Source organism: Hippocampus comes, unplaced genomic scaffold, assembly GCF_001891065.2.
Source record: "Hippocampus comes isolate QL1 unplaced genomic scaffold, H_comes_QL1_v1.1 scaffold156, whole genome shotgun sequence".
In the NCBI taxonomy this organism is placed as follows: domain Eukaryota; kingdom Metazoa; phylum Chordata; class Actinopteri; order Syngnathiformes; family Syngnathidae; genus Hippocampus; species Hippocampus comes.
In genome coordinates, this window is record NW_017805744.1 from 4,199,261 (window position 1) to 4,217,985 (window position 18,725).

Genomic DNA, 18,725 nt, shown 5'->3' on the forward strand with positions numbered 1-18,725 from the left:
TAGTTAAATGTTGACAGCTTTCACAGAGGTCGAACAGGGCCGCTCTATTTATGTTCCTACAGGAAATGTTGATAGGGGTCCCGGATTGATGTGCCAAGATTTTTTTCTGAAAAATCTCACTGTCAAGATTCAGTCACTTGACTACTTTAAGACATGAGACATTGCTAATCTTGATTTTCCTCTTATCCTCAGCTCACCCCCCTTCCACCATCAAAATGTTTACGTTAGGTGTCCTCAAAGCTTAAGAGCCAAGGATGTCATTTAAGGTAACACAGGTCATTGTCTGTCTGAATTCCTCCACTTGCTCTCCTTCCCTCCCTCCCACAATGCACTCACAACAGACCCTCAAACATTCCACACCATCGCTGATATCCGTGTGTCATTTCTTTTCTATTGTTTGTTTTGCAAATTCATCCATCGTACTCAGTTTCACCTAGCAGAAGGAAATTTGGTTTGCATTTCTATCATGATCAGACCCAAACAATTGAAACAAACCGTGATCTAAAGCACAATTTTGGTTCAAAGCAGCCTTTTTAGGCTAATTTGTCCAATACAATTTCTTTTGTGAACATAAAAATGTGCATGTGTCAAACATTAGTTGAGCCACAAAAATGACTCAAGAACATATGCCCGAAATGACACGGTGTCAGCCATTTTGCTTTGAAATGCCTGTTTGATTTTGCTGCATGTGATGACATAGCTGAATTGAACTTTTAGATTCACTTTGGCCATTCAGGTAAATTTGAAAAATTCAGCCCTTGTTTCACTTAGCAACATGTAATTTGGTAGATCTGTCTATAATGTGTAGACCGACCAAAAAATGCTTGATAATCTTTGGTTTATAGGGGCCTTTTGAACAATGAAAATTGATGATTTGCCATCAAAAACGGTCGTTCGAAGCAGCTCCAAATGTTCTTAAGGTTGTCCTTGTTAAAAAAATAAACTTAAAATCTGAACAGATTGAAACTTTTAACATGTGCAATTTAAACTGTACATGCAGTCATCGGCAAGTCAAACACTGCATGCAGTTCAACAAACTTTTTTGGTCATGTTTCATGTTTTGTTTGGTAATTAACAACTTATTTTGTGCTTTTTTTACTTATGATATCATTTTAATTGATTATTTGTGAGACATCCAAATGTTGTTTGGCAACAAAGTATCTTCTCTTCTTCACCCTCTGGTTCAAGATGTTCTTGTACAAAAGACCTTCTGGAATTCCAGGTGCTACAGTTGGGAACAAAATAGAGCAGGCTCCTTCCTGCTGGAATTTGATGAACTGATGTCACTTTAACATCAACAAAAACAACAAATAATATTCAAAAAGCAGCAGTTGAAACAGTTGAATCCTGGCTCAGGCCCCGAGGCCTGCGGGCGTGAGGAGGGGGAGCGCACGGTTGACAATCTGGGCAAGAGGTGTGTGTGTGTGTGTGTGTGTGTGTGTGTGTGTGCGTGTGTGTGTGTGTGTGTGTGTCAAAGAGGAGGACCCGGGTGAGAAAAGGGTGGAGATGAGAGCGCTGCTGAGGGAGTGTCATCTTGCATTGCATGTGAAGCAAGTCTGAAGTTGTCTCGAGCAGAGACAAAATAATCCCACATTTTAATTGTCATTTATTTATTTGTTATTTGAATTATTTTTGGTTTCCCTTCAATGGAATTCAGCATGAAGAAACCAAGCGTGGGACCGCATCACTTGCACCGGATTTTGGAGGTTCTTGAGGCATGAGAAGGAGGAAGGCCGGCGACTTTGACATCAGGTATAGCGTTGGTTCCCTTCTTGGATCTTTCAGGGAAGATCTTTTGCGAGTCGGACACTTTCCGGGGGGGTGCTGGCGTGTGGAAGAACACCTTGCAGAAGAGTGGCAACAATTATGCTCTTTTGGCACTTGTTCCTTCTCAAATTTGTCCCGCTTTACTGTACTGTAGCTGGCTCTTGCTCAAATCTTACTTATTATGGAAGTTATTATCATATCAGAGACGTTCCCAGCCCCCAGAAAGTGGAGTTTTTCCACTACACAGTACTTCGTATTCATTGTACAGGATGAATTAGATCTTATATTGTTGGAAATTAGCCATAATTAGTAATCAAACTGCAAGCAATGTACATTGTGTGTGAGCTTGCTGACAGGGCTAATATTAGCATGTTATAAGGACATGGTGGACCTTCAATTAGGAACGTGATTCAGAGAGTAAGCTGACTTTGTCGTCTTTAACAAATGAACTTTGGATTTCTGAAAGATTTATGGATGTCACCATAAGAGAATGGACAGTTAAACTGGACAACCTACACAGGATGACATTTATAAAACCTACGTCTAAATCTTTGTTCTACAATCAGCTACTGTGTCACCCTCCGGTGAATTGAGAAAGAAATGCTGGGCATGTTACTGAAAACATCCAAGGGAAACAAGAAGTTTATAAAGTGACAGGCTGGGCAGCAATTTCAGTCATGCATGTGTGATATGGATCTGAAACTAGAATATACATGATCAATGAGGCTCGAGTTATCAAAAAACTTGAACGCAATAAAACTGTGTTCAGACATACATCATTTAATATCACTTAACCACTTGTTACACACACGGGAGTAAGCAGAGCAGTGTGTGGGACATTCCAAAACCAAGAATCTCCAACGAGACTCTTATGAGTTGTACTGTGTTACCTTTTCAAGACGAATGAGTGATTGCGATGAGACCACCACAGGCGCTTTACAGTGATATTAACCCACAGGCAGAACTAAGAGTCAGGGGCGTGTTTTGCCATTTGGGGGCCCAACACAAACCCACCACATCCCCACTTAGTTGAGTGCTCTTGTCTTGGTTTCCAAACAGGCCCCAAAAAGCAGATCACACTGTCCTTATTTTCACTATACTTAGCCAGGGCGTACTTCTCTTTTCTCCTTCTCCTCCTCTTGTGCATACTGCACTAATTGTTTTTCAATCTTGATTCCTTGTAAATATTCTGTCCTTGACCAGAAGAGGACCTTTCTGCATTAGTGAGCAGCCCCTCATTGCCTGAGAGCCGTTTTGGCCAGAGGGCAGTGTGGTCTCTAAGTGGGGAACACTGAATAATGTGACGGTTCAAACTGCTGAATGAGTCATGACATCTCACAATCCAACTCTTCATCATACTCCAATACTCTCCCAGGTGCATCGCTGTCTTGTTAGGAGAAAGAGCACATCAAATAGTGTTCGTCTTGTAACATACTGTATTTTCCGCACTATAAAACACTTCAGATTATAAGGCGCACCTTGAATGAATGGCCTGTTTTAAAACGGTTTTCATACATAGGGCGCACCGCATTATAAGGCTTATACAATAGAAGCTACAATTGTGGATGCGGTTACGTTATGAATCCACTAGATGGAGCTGCGCGAAAGGGAATACAATACAATACAATAAAGCTTTAGTCATATAGAGCTTTCACAACCACAGCAGCTGTAACAAAGCACTTTACAGAACATTTAAAATACTACGTCCAAGAAATCATATATTGATCCGTATATAAGGCGCGTCGGATGATTAGGCACACTGTCGGCTTTTGAGAAAATTGAATGCGTTTAGGTGTGCCTTATAGTGCGGAAAATATGGTAATGCATTTCCTCAAGTACTGTCACACCATAGCTCAATTGTGGCCCCTCAGCTGACACTGACTGCATCGTAACTGCGAGTGGCAAGTGAAGTGGCTCTTGTGCTTGTCAATTTCGTGCATTTGTTGTGTCACTGTTAAAAAAGGTTGAAACCTTCAGTAATTTTTTCTTTTTTTAAATGTTGTTTTTCACTGACTTCCCCGCAACGTGAGAGTAACTCTCCTTTATTTTCCTGATAACCAGGCCAACAAGCTTCTATTGCTCCTGTCGTGCTGAATCAAATACTGCGCATGCATGTGCAGTTCAGAAGATGGGCTAATCCATAGTATGAGAAGGAACGGGGTGCATGGCACTCGAAAAGTGTCAGCAGGTTAAGATTTTGTGTGTGTTTTAAAGCGTGTCAATTAAGACTAAAAAAATTCGACTTGAAATCAAAGAAAACTAAATTAATCCGTTATGATGAGACATGTAGGGCCCCCCCACCCCCCAAAATGGGAATGGCAAAAGTGACTGGGGGTGAAATTTGACAAGAGACACTGACTAGCCTTGTTCCTTTGTGACCACAACAATTGTCAGCATCTCTGGCATACCTCTGAACACAGAAAAGTGCATATACATTCATTTTATTTTTAGTCCCAACCATAATTTTAGCACGACTCTTTTAACATTATGGCTTTTTTTCAACCTTTTTTCACCGTTTCCTGTGAGAAGCAATGTTTTAGGTGATTTAATACTCATCAGCCCAAAAATAAATAACAGTTTTTGTTGTCTGGTTTGGGCAGGCTCAATAATAGTCATCTGTAATGCTCATATAACCGAAAGTGGATGTTGTATTGGCCAGACGGCCATAATGTTCAAATGACTTAATTGGCCACTCTTGGTAGGAGACGCCTCATTAATCGCAGCTGAAAACTAGGCTGTCTGGGGTTGAGGTAACGTCACCCACAAAAGGAAACGTCAAGGCGCTCTTCCTCTTCAACAACTCGTCAAGTCACACGTCGTGTTTGAAGAGGGTGGACAAAAATATGAATGACAAAGTTTGGCTACAGAGAGAATAACTTTGATTTCTTTCATATTGATGTCAGAGTTCAACGTCAGAGACGAAAGTTCCTGTTGATAGATGGATCGATACAGTTGCAGGACATATTTTCCAAATTCGATCTTTTCCTTTTTGTTGTACATTCTCAAAAAGGGTTAATTGATAACTTCTGCGCGGTGTGTTGTGGATGACCTCAAACGTGACAGATCACACACGTGCAGGAACACGCGCACGCAAAATTACGGGCAGGCACCCAAATGCCTATGCGACATTCCTTGCTCGCAAGTGCATCCTGTCAATCAGTCCTTCGAACCTAACTCAACTGAATGAGAATGTGTGTGTGTGTGTGTGTGTGTGTGTGTGTGTGTGTGTGTGTGTGTATACAGAGAACCACTTCAACTTTTTTAAACCAAATCAAGCTCCTCACCGAAACCTCTAACCCTTAATTTATGTTACCCTTTGAGGATTTAAATGCACTTTATAACAGCGTAATACACACTAAGTGTGTGAAGTCATTTTTAATCGTTTACTGATGGCTTACAAAGTGTTTTTAACATTGTTAACCGTTTATGTATAATCTCCTTACAAAGGGACACTAGTGTAGTATTTATAAGTGTTATTACCTGTTTTGTTACTGCTTTATAAACACATGTAGTCATAAGTATTGCTTAAGAAGCTTATACTCAGTGAGCGCATTTTGAAAATGTTTTTTTTTTTTTTTATTCATGATTTGTGGCATCATTTGTATTTTAGCATGTGTAAAGGGTTCCTAATTGTGTTGTCTCATAGTTTGTTAAGGCTTTATGTAAGCTCATGTTGAAGTACAATGACACACCTTTTTTTCAACTTTTTTTTTTTTTTTTGCTTTGACTTGCGACTTCAAATTTGTGATCCGAGCGCTGTTTGGTGCCAGCAACTTTCACATTTTTCACAGAAAGCAGCAATTTGTTGAATATGAAGCAAATCTTCAAAAACAAGGTTTCGAGCTGATTATTGCAACTCCCAGTTGAAGTTAAATATCAAAGTAAATATAACACATCAAGAAATGTTTTGTATTTAAAACAACCACAGAGTTTTATCTTACGACGGTCCATTTATCCTAATGCCCACAACCAACGCAAAATGCCACAGACTGACTTACAAGCCTTGAAGCAACAGACATTTGAAGACAAACGGAGGGGTAGCACATGTAGACCGACAATATTGCAGTAAAGGAAATAAGGTGTATATTACTCATCTTGACTCAAGCTTATCAAGTCAGTTGTGAAACGCTTCTTCGTGTTTCTCTTTGTCTAGATACAGTTCCTGTGGCTAGGGAGTAACACACAATGTCCTCTAAATTGCAGCAAAAAAAAAATGTGGCATGAAACTCTTTATGTCTTTACATTCTATGCAATTAGATAATTGCTGTATGTGGTTGTGCCATTTTTTAAAGATGCTAATGTTTAGTTTATAATTCCAAAATAGGTTCAGGTAACCATAGAGCTTCAATACAATACACATCTTTTTTTTGGGGCTGGGGGTGGGGGGGTGAGTAGACACAGGGGGTCTGAGCCTGAAATGGATTAATGGAGTTTCCATTCATTTCATTATGAGATCTTTTTATCACCAGCATGGTTTCAGAATTATCAATGATTTGTACCATAGTTATTTGCATGAAAACAAAACTTTAACCTTAAATCAATAACTCATTTTCAATAGAGGGATTACATAATTAGACCAATACTAAGTGTGGCAAAACAAGCTTCACAATAGTTATGTTTTCATTGTTTATTCATGACTTATGAAGCTATCGCATCGTTAATAGCATGGACAAGTAAAAGCCCTTTCTAAATGTGTGATGAACTACTTAAGCAGACAGACCTCAAAGTGACCTAATATTTCAACACCATTAACGAATGATTTACAACATAGTTATGCAGCATTTCAACAGTAAATTCTTTGTAAATATCACCTTGGGTGCCCTGTCAAAAAAACTACTCATTTCAAATCACTGTTCAGGTTATCAGCGTGAACCACACAGCTAAAGGCTAACAAACTGCCTGTGGAATGTTAGAAATGTCCAAGAGTCCCGTGTGACATCTTTCCATAATGGATTCTACCAGGGAGTTGTTGAGGCAAAGCTGAATGGTTCGAGGCATTGGGGCATTGATGAAATGCAGGAGAAGCTCATAAAGCTGCCACTTTTTTTTTTAACCTCCTCTAGGGAGGACAAGTTGGAACGGGGAGGAGGAGGACAACGAGTCATATTTTTATTTTTTTTAAAGAAGGTGGTCCAATAGCAGTAAGCATTCTTGTCATGAATTGTTTGCTTTGTTTGCATTGTTCGCTTCTTCAAATCTTTAAGACAACCAAACCAGATATGATTTCAAGTGGACTTATTTTTGCTACGTTTGAGCAAGAATTCTACTTGGTTGAGGAAGCTGATTGGTTGACACGAGGCACCGGGTTGATGAGCACAGTGTACTTTCATGTTTGGGAAAAAGTGACATCATCATTGAACTCAACCAATGATGCTGCTTTGATGCGAATATGGGGTGATGCAAATGCGTACCTGACAAAAACATCAAAACAGGTCGCATCTGCCACAAGAGTCAAACGACGTGAAATGGCAAAAAAAAAAATATAGTTTTTAGTTTTTCATCCAGCGGACGATAGGCTCTTGGGCTTTTGCTCGTCGGGGTTACAAATGAGCTTGAGCCTCTGCCAGCTAACTTTTCTCTGTTGATTTGGCTTATTTGTTGAAACAAAAATGAAATTCTTAAAACGAGTAATCATATAGTTTCGCCAAACAGTCTTAGAGTTGTGTGTAACAATACAGCTTCTGAGCAAAACCTCTTCTCTCTCCCCCAAACTGTTCACATATGCTTCAAACAAAGATCCCTTTCTCATTGAAGGCGTCAGTTGCATCAAAATTGCAAGGATCCTTCTCAATGTGCATTCACTTTGTGCTTTTGCCACTAAATCTCTGAGTCAGCTCTGTTGCAGATTTTTGGTCCAGTGAGTGCCGCATAGCTTTCGCTGCAGATTACAGTCAACCATATATTAAACTTTACACAAGGAGCACATACGCTAATCGTGTTGTTTCTACACTGTAAACATCCGCGTGGGCTCCGAGTGGGCTGTGGTACACCCCGTCCCTCCCTCCTCCAGGCTCTAATTGGGGGCTCCAGGTATAGCCGTGAGGATGGATTAGACAACAAATTGAAAACACACAAACAATCATGATGAACTCCATTTAAGGCTAATGAACGCTGTCAGCCACGTAATGGATCCCACACATCAGCATCAGCACCCTTGGTACGGGCTGCACACACACGCACACACATTCGCCCCGGTGGGCGTTTATTTACTCATGTTTGTCCATTTATTCAACAGTGGACTGTTTGTGAAGAGCAAACAAAAGTATAAATCATCATTGAAAAGACCCTCGCACCCCTACGCCTGTCTTAAGTTGTGTGTTGTATGGCGAGTCATCAAACTTTGCAGTCTTTCTGCCAATTGCAGTCCCCCAAAGCAAAGACCATTTACTATCATCTATCTTCCTAGTGTTCATCCATTGTTCACCAACAAAATCTCTCAGAGGAATTAGTCCTTGAAGGAAATGGTCAAAATGACTGGAAAAATTGCAGCTCTCAACCAAAATGTGAGACTTTCAGCATGCGATCCTGAGGCTTTTTTGTGAGTTTACTCATAAGAGACCTCCACCCATCCATTTACTGATCTGCTTCTCCTCACGAGGGTCACGGGGCGTCCTGGAGCCTATCCCAGCTGCCTTCGACTAGTTGGCGACGGACACCCTGTACTGGTTGCCAGCCGATCACAGGGCACACAGAGACGAACAGCCATCCGCGCTCACACCCACACCTCACGACAATTTCGAGTGTTCCATTAACCTGCCACGCATGTTTTTGGAATGTGGGAGGAAATCGGAGTACCCGGAGAAAGCAAGCCGAACATGCAAACTCCACACAGGAAGGCCGGAGCCGGAATCGAACCCTGCACCTCTGCACTGTGAGGCAGACGCACTAACCAGTCGACCGCCCTCATGATAGACAAGTCTAACTTTTTTCATGTCACTATGGGAAGCTGGCTTGTTCAATAACCCCTTTGCTGGAATCCGAGAAATGGTCGAAGTGGCAGACGTCCTGCAAGTTTTACAGCATGTGTTCTTGAGACACTTTTTTCTGGGTCTGAGATGGCAATAAAACTGGTGGACAGGTTTGTTTTGAAGGACTCATAAGAATGTCGAGAAAGACGCTAAAATGGCTTCTTCAAATTAAAATAGCAGACTTTCCGGGCTCTATTCTCATGCTCAGTCCAAATCTGGTGCGAGGCGTGGTGTAAATCTGCACAAAGGCCAGTGAGATTAAGTTTTGGTATTTTCGCAGACCCGTGCCAGCCAGCAAAGGATGTTTCGGGTGTGAGTATAACTGACTTGTTTTGTCGGCAAGTGAAGCAGCTCCTCTCATTCCTCTTTAAATATGTGTGAGAGATGCACTGATAGTCCTTGACGTGACGGAAGAATACACTGATTTGCTTGAGGCTTGCGGCATGTTGCACATCAAAGGAAATGACCTCGGTATGCCCGGACACCTGGCGTCGGGGGGAAAGATGAACCAAATCCCCAAACAACTACATCGAAGCAAGGTCGTCCCAAAAATCAGGATACGTCATTTACGCGAAAGCTCAGCTGCGCTGTCTATGAGCCTTCTGTGTTCCAGGCATGACCTATAAAGACTTTGTGTGGGTCTACTGATAATATGCATGACCACCAAATTTCACGTCGCTAAGGGAAACTTGCTCATGCAACTACACTGTTGGAGAGCACCTAGAAATGGCCCAACTTGCTGTGCATTTTACAGCATTTGTTGAGATTTTTTGTGGGTCTCCCCCGGATAGACATGTCTACCAAATGTTGTGTTGTATAAGGAAACATGTATTATTATTCTTATTATGATTATGATTAGGATTATTACTCCTTTGAAGGACCCTAGAAATGGCCAAAATGAGCCCAAAATAGACACTTGAAAACAAAATGGCAGACTTTCTGTGTGTTTGTGTTTCTATGTGCCTTTGAGACTTTTTTTGTGTTTCTAGTCTACCATGATTATCCATATTAGACATGTCTACCAAATTTCATGTTGCGAAATGAAACTGGCTTAAGTGGCTAAATTTAAAAGAAATTATCCCCCCCCACCCAAAAAAAACCCATCTAGGGTGTGCTATCGAGTCAGGGGTTTCACACCTACAATACCAACCACGTATTTGCATCAGCATTTGGGGAGCGTTTGAGTGGGGGAAATGTCAATTGATTTGGTCTAACAACGTAGAATCGAAGCAATCCCACCTCCATGCTCTAACACTAACAATTTATTTGTAGAGTGGTTGTGGTAGAGGGAAAGTGGGGAGTTTCTCAGTTCCTATGCTAACACAAATCCGACTGGAATGATGATTGATTGGGGAGCATTTGTGCTTTCGGGGCCTGCGGGGGAAGAAACACGCAAACGCTCAAGGAACAACCTGCAGCCACTTGTCGAACTGGATCACATTTCTTCGTTGCCCTCATTCTTCTCAGGGACTTCACAAGATGACCCGCAGCACTTTTGTCCATCCCCTCCCCTAAAAATGGTCAAATGGATCACTTTTTTGTTCAAATTGCCTTTGCCGAGGTCACATGAATGCTGCTGCTGCTGCTCTCCACTGAGGAGCACAAATAAAACTATCCAGCCTAGCGGGATCTGGATAATGAAATTTTTTCTCCTATGTCAGGACTTGTCATGTTCAAATGAATTCCAATCACAAGTCAGGGAACGTTATACAGTAGGCTATACACAACCTCGGTCTCTCTGGATTTAGGCGTACTAAGTGGATAGCGAATGATTTAAAAGACAGCGAAGAATTTCGTGGTTTATTTGTCCTTTCAAGGTTGCCACACGCCAAGTGATGCTGAAATGGACGGTAGTGGAAAAATTACAGTGGGTGACTATTTGCCGCCCACCCAATAATTGAACACTACACATCTACCAAAGTGTCGCAAGTGAGAACATGTGACCCTCTATCAGGTTTTCACATTCCAGCCAAGAACTTTTGCAATTTGGTCTCTAAATCTACATCCATCAATCGATCCATTTTTCGATTCGCTTTATCCTCACAAGGGCCGCGGGCGTGCTATAGCCTATGCCAGCTGTCTTCAGGCAGTAGGCGGGGGAAACCCTGAACCGGTTGCCAGCCCATCGCAGGGCACACAGACACAAACAACCATCCGTGCTCACACCAATGGACAATTTAGAGTGTTCAATCAGCTTGCTATGCGTGTTTTTGGAATGTGGGAGGAAACCGAAGTACCCGGAGAAAACCCACGCAGGCACAGGGAGAACATGCAAACTCCACACAGGGAGGCCAGAGCCAGAATTGAACCCGGTACCTCTTCACTGTGAGGCCGTCGCGCTAACCACTCGACCGTCCTAACCGCCCGTTGCTAAATCTCACCGGGCTAAAAACAAAAACAAAAACAAAAAACTGACAGTTAAACATCTCTTCACTGCACCACAAGTGAGTAAGCACCGCGCATCTGCAACCATAATTACGAAGTGAGCCAGGACGAAAACAAGTTTGACACCCCTGTTAAATGATGCGTGGATCAACTGATTGGTGTCTGCGCGTTACCTAAACTAAGTGGGATGCTGTGTTGAGATGACAACGATGCCTAAAATCTCACAGCCCTGAAACCCAAACAGTGACCCAGAGCGTTCTAATCTGATCCCGCGTCAGCAGCGTGTCGCCTCTGCACCGCAGATAAAGCACCCGTACCGTCATCATCACCGTCATCATCATCATCGCTGTCACCCTCCGCTGGAGCCTCCAACACCAGCAGCCTGCCTGCAAGGGCCAAGTACCTGTGCCGTAACCAGGCGAGCGTTTTGCAGAATCCCATCGGAATGCTCAGATAAGACATAATAGCGGCTTTGGTTTCCATCTCTGCCGCAGGACTCACTGCATTTGTCTTTCGGAAGAGGCAGAAAGATTGCATTTCTTTTTTTTTCTCCAACGCTGATCGCTGATGCTGTCGTTCACATGCTTGGCACGCTTCTGTGCAGATCAGCGGTCAGGGATGTTTGATTGAGGTGGCCGGCGAGGCTTGTCGCTCAACTCAATTCACTTCAACCCTTGTTCCAGATGCAGGCGCAATTGATGAGAATCCATAATTTTCGGGGTATGTCAGAACTTTGTGGTCCGGTTTCATAAAACTCCAAAAACGATGACAACAACAAAGTTTTCCCTTCCCAAGTAATCCACCATTAGTATGATTTACTTTGAGCCTTCCATGCCACACTTGCATGCAATTCTGGAAGGATTATTTCAGGATCCGCCGCAGCTTTGTTGTCACGGCCATCTTGATGTTGTCCAGATCTTTAAAACCAGGTCCCCTTTATGACCCACTTGAGCTTGGAGGAAACACAAAATCCGACGGAGCCAGGTCGAGTGAGTATGGCGAGGTTGCTCCAGCACAGCAGTGCTTTTCTCAGTTATGTTTGGTACATAAGGATTTTTCAAATCTTCTTTTTATTTTTATTTTTTGTACAATTTATGACAGACCTCCCTTAATGTTGAAGAATGTCAGGTTTCAGACAAATCCACACCTCTGACATAAGTATAGTCTTATGGTTGAATCCTGTAAAGCATAAAATTGTTGTGCGTTGGACATTCTTGCTAGGGAAGGGGCAAAATGGGGACAAAAATAGCCCAATTGTCTTTCGATGAGTACCCGGCCGAAGGAACTGAAGGATGCTCAGAGAATTACGAGCAGGCGCTTTTGTCATGGTGAAGCAGCAGCAACTTTTCCAACCACAACTCTCACTTGTACTTGCACACCGAACGGAGCATCAAAAGAGGACGTGAAGCAATTTCCTCCTCAGCTCCTCTGAAGTTGTCAACTGAGGTACATATTTAGCTTTTCAGGAGACTCAGTCAATTTTCTGTGTCAAGTGGGTGTGTGGCAACCACCAAGTGAGGAGGTACTTGAATAATGAGTGTCGAATCTACATCACAATGATGCCAAAATCGAATCTGCTCATTTTGCAGGCCTTGGCCTTTCAAAAAGCTATCGCGTGCAAACGACCAACTGCTTGAATTTCAGACTGAAACCATGTCACAGACTGGTTTTGACCTGGAAAAAAAATGTACATTTTGACAGCATGGGACCTCGAAAAAAATGTGATATCATGACAGCGTGAATGTTGAACCACTGTCGCTGGGAACACTGTAGACACAGTAATGTCCTGGTATTCATTGCGGATAGGGACCGAGCTCGGTTTGCAATTGCAAAAAATGGCACCCTCTGTTTGCTCACAAAAGAGGCTCCATTGAGCACAGAAATACTTTGTATTGCAATCAAAACACTCTATATATATATATATATATATATATATATGTGTGTATATATATGTCTGTTGCCATTCAAATGTCAGATTTTTGCTGTACTTTTCCATTTAAATGTAACAGGTAACTTTTTTCAATAGTTGAATTTCCCATTGCATTTGAAAGCAAAGCCACCTCAGTGTACCTCTTATTTCTCCACTATTTGTTTGACTTTTCACTCCATTCTGCCAAATAAACGTCGGTGTCTTTGAGAGCAAATAGAAGCAACATTCGTCTGACAACATCGAATGCAGCGGCACATTTCATTCCCACTGAAATTCCCCCCTCTCCGCAAAGCTCTGTGATGACCAAGCAACAATCAGCTCAGTTGCCTGTGGTGTGGCTTCCAGAGTAATAATGGCAGGAAGATTTCACGGGGGATGCTGGTCCGTTCTACCACCTGCCTGAAAATGCTCCAAGGCAACTTTTGTCTTTTGGAACATCGTGCGGCGCTTGCTCAGAGCAAGTCAGAACAAGAGTTCTGGTATTGTGTTTGATTTTGTTGCCATTGACGGGCTGTAAGCCAGAGAGAGACAGATTTAAGTATGTGTTTTTATGCGCAACCCAGAGCAGAGCATGCTGGCAAGTGATTGAAATGAGTGATTTTTGCTTTTTTAGTTTAATTATGCTATCAAAACCCTATATATGATCAAGTAATAGTTAATTGTAAAATTAATTATTTTATTGTAAAATATCCCGTCATCTAAAATAATGATCGTCACTTTTGGGAGTTGAATGAAGTGCAACTTTGACGGCCATTTTTTATTGTCAAACACTTTTGAGAATACAGTTAATTGTATCCATCTATTATAAAACATATGCCTCACGCATTTGTGTGTTTTCCTTTTCCTTTTCAGACAACAGAGGATCAAAATGCTACTCCAAAAAATGGCGTCATCACTGCTTGCTAATTTGCTAACATTCGCCACAGTTCTGCTAAATTCAGCACGATGCGACGGAACAGTGGCAGAACTCAAAGCCGGATCTCCACTGAGATTCACACACCACCTCTACAACACCACCATTGATGAGAACTCTGGCGCGGGGTCATACGTTGAGACGCCGGTGAAGATGGGCTTGGAAATGGCGGACGCATTCTGGGAAATCAAATATGTGATTGTCTCCGGGGATGAGAGCGGCTATTTCCAAGCAGAGGATGTCAAAGTTGGAGATTTTTGTTTCCTGAGGATCAAAACTCAACATGTGGCACTCCTAAACAGGGAAGTTAGGGATGCCTATACACTTACTGTGGAGGCCACGGAGAGCACCCAGGAACTCCAAGCCAAGACCAAAGTCTTTGTCCAGATCCTAGACACAAATGACCTCAAGCCTCTTTTCGATCCATCCTCATATAGCGTAGCCATCCCTGAAGACACACCACTTCAATCGAGTCTGGTCAGGGTCAGAGCGGCAGACGCCGACATGGGCAGCAACGCTGAGTTCTACTACTCATTCACCATCAAATCCCATCCGTTTGTTGTGGACCCTTTCAGCGGCACTATCAGACTTTTGAAGAGACTGAACCACACCCGCAGCGAGCGATATGAGCTCACCGTGTTAGCCGAGGACAGAACCAAGAGAATCTCTGGCATTCAGAAATTCGGCAATGTCGCCAAGGTGAGCATAAAGGTACAAAAAGCTGCCGCAGCTTCTCCGGTGGTCAAACCCCCTGCCAATCCGTCCATCTCTGCAGATGGCACAGTGACGATCAACGTCCACGTCGAGGCAGGCCTCAAGCCCGTCAAATCTCTTCGCATCATTGGCGGTGATCCTCACAAGAACTTTGAGGTCATCCCTGAGGGATTGCAGGGAAGCAACTTCCAAATCGTCTCGACGAAGAAGATCGTGTGGTCACAAAGTCCCTTTGGGCTCAATCTGTCCTTACAAGCTCAAGATATCAGCTCCCCCAGTTTGATGTCTCCCATTGCTAAGATTCACATTCCTGCCTTTCATTACCGACCCAAATCGTTTTTGGAAGAGACCTACATTCTTGTGCTCAGTGAGATGTCACCCCCGAAAACATTTGTTGCAAAGGTTTCTGTTGATTCCGGCACTGTGACGTACAGTATCAAGACGAACCCAGACAGCTCTAAATTCAAGATAAATCCCAAAAGCGGGATCATCATTACCAGGGAGACGTTTGACTATGAGGATCAGAATCACTATGAATTTGACGTACTGGCCAATGGAGGCGAGGCTAAGGCTCATGTCGTAGTCAAGATCGCAGACGAGAATGACAACAGTCCAGAATTCACGCCGTCGTCCTATCAGGCCACGGTGGATGAAAATAGCCCCATCGGCAGCAGCCTCTTGAAAATAAAAGCGACCGACAAAGATGATGGGAAACACAGTTTTGTGACCTATGCCATTGCCAATGCAGACCTACTGCCATTCGCAATAGACCCCTTTACTGGTGTCATCTTCACTACTGAGCACATGGACTTTGAACTAATGAAGCGTTGGTACCACCTGAGGGTTTGGGCCTCAGACAGTGGCGAGCCGTTCAGTCGGGTCAGTGAGTGCACCGTGACAATCACCCTCAACAATGTTAATGACAACGTGCCTCTTTTTGAGAGGGTGGGCTGCAACGTCACAGTACCTCCAGATCTCGCTGTTGGCCGTACGATTGTGGAGATGTCGGCCATCGACTTGGATGAACTACAGCAGCTGCGCTATATCATTGAGTCGGGTAATGAGTTCCAGATATTTGCCATCAACTCTGTGTCAGGTGAGGTCATCCTGAAGCGTGCAATTCCGCCGGGTGTAAATTCATTCGATTTGCAAGTGGTGGCCTCGGACGGGGAGCACCGCTCAGAAGCATCAGTCGTCCGAGTGACGGTCACCAGCTTGGGCGACGAGCCAACGGTCAGCTGTCAGGAAACGTTCATTTTCAAACAGCTCACCGATAAACTGATAGAGTCAGTTAAACCTATCTGGACTGAAGACGTGGACTATACATCTTCCGATATCCACATCACAAACAGACACTCTCCCATATTTGACGCCGGTGTTCCTAGCTCTCTGGATCTTTCTGAGGACTACCCACTGAATTCCACGGTAGTCCGCTTGGATGCATCGGATCACGACACGGGCTTTAATGCCATGCTCACGTACGCCATCTCCGGTGGGAACGAGGATGGCTGCTTTGTCGTCGACACCTTTTCTGGCGACCTTCGTCTACTTTGTGGGCTCGACAGAGAGAGTAAAGAGTTCTACATTCTGAATATCTCCACCTATGATCTGGGAACACCGCAAAGGTCAGCGTGGAAGTTTCTTGCGGTGAATGTCCTGGATGTTAACGACAACCCGCCTCTTTTTGATCAGCCCAGACATGTGATTCACATCCCTGAAAACACCAAAGTAGATACGGTCGTTTTTACAGCCCGAGCAACCGATTCTGACATAGGTGAGAATGGGAAAGTCAAGTACACCCTCCTGACGTCCATCGAAATATTTCGGATTGAAGAGGTGACAGGCGAGGTGGTGGTCATGGCTCCTTTGGATCGAGAATCCTCACCCAGGCATGACGTATGGATCGAAGCCAGGGATCAGTCCAAACTTACTCCACCGATGTTCGCCACCCTCCACCTTGTAGTCGTGCTTCAGGACGTCAATGACAACCCACCTACCTTTGTAACAAAGGTCTACAGAGTCAAAATTCCAGAGGATTTACCAGTCGGAACCTTACTGGTCTGGGTGGAAAGTGTGGACTCCGATCTGGGCGGTGGTGGCCTCATCACCTACAACCTTAAGAACACCGAAAGTGGGATCTTTCGCCTGGACTCCTCAACTGGTGCCTTGACCCTAGAGAGGGAGTTGGACTTTGAACGACGGGCGTCGTACAACCTCACCGTCCGCGCTGTTGACCACGGCCCCCCGCGATCACTTTCATCATCCTGCTTTGTGGAGATCCAGGTCTTGGATGTCAATGAGAACCTCCACCCACCACTTTTCTCTGAGTTTGTGTATGAGGCCATAGTGACGGAGGACGCTGTGGCAGGGACAGCGGTGCTCACGGTGACGGCCACGGATAAGGATGTGGGTGGAGATGGTGTCATCCGGTACCGCATCCACGACGGCTCTGGTCTAGGAGTGTTCGCCATTGATGAGGAAACAGGTAAAACGGGATAGAAGTAGGGTTGAAATGGTTTCCCGATAAAATTTGACCAAATTTCAAATGACTAGTGTTAACATGAAAAGCATGGTAGAGCAGTGGTTAGCAGCTTTTGTCTCACTGTTGATGGTTCTGGGTTTGAACCCTCCTGTGTGGAGTTTGCATGTTCTCCCAGTACTTGTAGGTGTTTCCACTAAGACATCCTACCACATTCTAAAAATATGTACCGTATGTTAGCTTCAATGAAAACTCAAAATTCTCCATAGGTGTGAACAAGAATATGAATGTTCGTCTATATGTGCCCTGCCAAAATTCTCCTGGATACTGTGAATCAGAATTCCACTTTGAAAAGTGGATGTCTCAATTCAACCAAATATGGTCATTGCAAAGGGCCAAATCAGTAAATGAGCCATGCTGTCCATTGCTTTGGGAAGCATGAATCATCACAACAAGCAAGAGAATGAAATTGAATTTCTTATCAACGCAGTGGAAACGATGTTTGCTGGTCTTGACAGTTTACTAAAAAATAAACAACAGGGATGGCAGAAGAAGAAATAAAATAAGTGGTCAAATTGGAAAGCCACTCTCCTTGCTTCCCCGCACCAGTGCACACGCCACTCACCAGTATAAATAAACACTATTTATTCCCAAGTAGCACTCAAAGGGCATGAGCAGCATAATCAAAAAAAGGACAGACAAGATATTAACAGCCTAAATCATGCTCAAAGTGCAAAAACAGGTGTGTGTGTGTGTGTGTGTGTGTGTGTGTGTGTGTGTGTGTCACAGTCATATCTCGGTTTTCGACCAAAATCCGTTCCAGAAGGCTGTTCGAAAACCGATTTGTTTGAAAAGCGAAACCACGCTAATTTAAAAAAAAAATCTTTATTCAACACGTCTGCTCACAATGGAACGCTACACGAGGAAGCGTCACTTCCTCGTCTAATGAAGGCGAGAGGAGTCAAGTGGCGCATTCAAGTGCTCTCAGTTTGGTCGAGAACCGATTTTCGGCGAGGCTAATGTTAATCTGTGCATTCATCAAAACTAAGTGCAGTTCTGCTTACCTTACCTGTTCTTGGTAACACTGGAAAATTCTTGATGAAGACAGACTCACACTTCAATCCAAATATATTGTTGATACCATGCGTTGTCTCCACAGGGGTGATCCGGACCACTGGGCCGCTGGATCGAGAAAAAGTTCCCCACTACTGGCTCTCCATTGTGGCCACCGACCTTGGTACTGAGCCCCGGGCCTCGTGGACGCATGTTTACATGGACGTGCTGGACATCAACGACAATGCTCCGGAGCTTTCCCAGCCCATCTACTTCGCGTCTGTCCCTGAGAACGTGGAAGCCATCACCTCCATCGTCCTGGTGGCTGCCTCGGATGCTGACGCGTCCTCGCAGGGGCGGCTTTCATTCCACATTACAGAGTCGCATCGGACTTACTTTGATGTTGATCACAAAACAGGTTAGTGACATATTTATCAAATTCAATTGGCTGCAAAGCTTCATTCAGAACCGGCATTGATCTAATGTTGTTCTTTCGAAGCAAAAAAAAAAAAAAAA

At 43.7% G+C, this 18,725-nt stretch overlaps 1 protein-coding gene across 2 annotated transcripts in view; it reads left to right on the plus strand.

Annotated features, from left to right (window-relative positions):
• The first annotated feature begins 1,513 nt into the window (after positions 1-1,513).
• Positions 1,514-18,725, plus strand: part of fat2 (FAT atypical cadherin 2) — an 82,038-nt gene continuing 64,826 nt past the window's right edge. For both annotated transcript variants that reach the window (XM_019883964.1, XM_019883963.1), the window contains exons 1-3: positions 1,514-1,752; positions 13,903-17,162; positions 18,316-18,627. In XM_019883964.1, the coding sequence (XP_019739523.1) occupies positions 1,718-1,752; positions 13,903-17,162; positions 18,316-18,627 (3,607 nt within the window). In that variant the 5' untranslated portion in view covers positions 1,514-1,717. The remainder of the gene's footprint in view (positions 1,753-13,902; positions 17,163-18,315; positions 18,628-18,725) is intronic.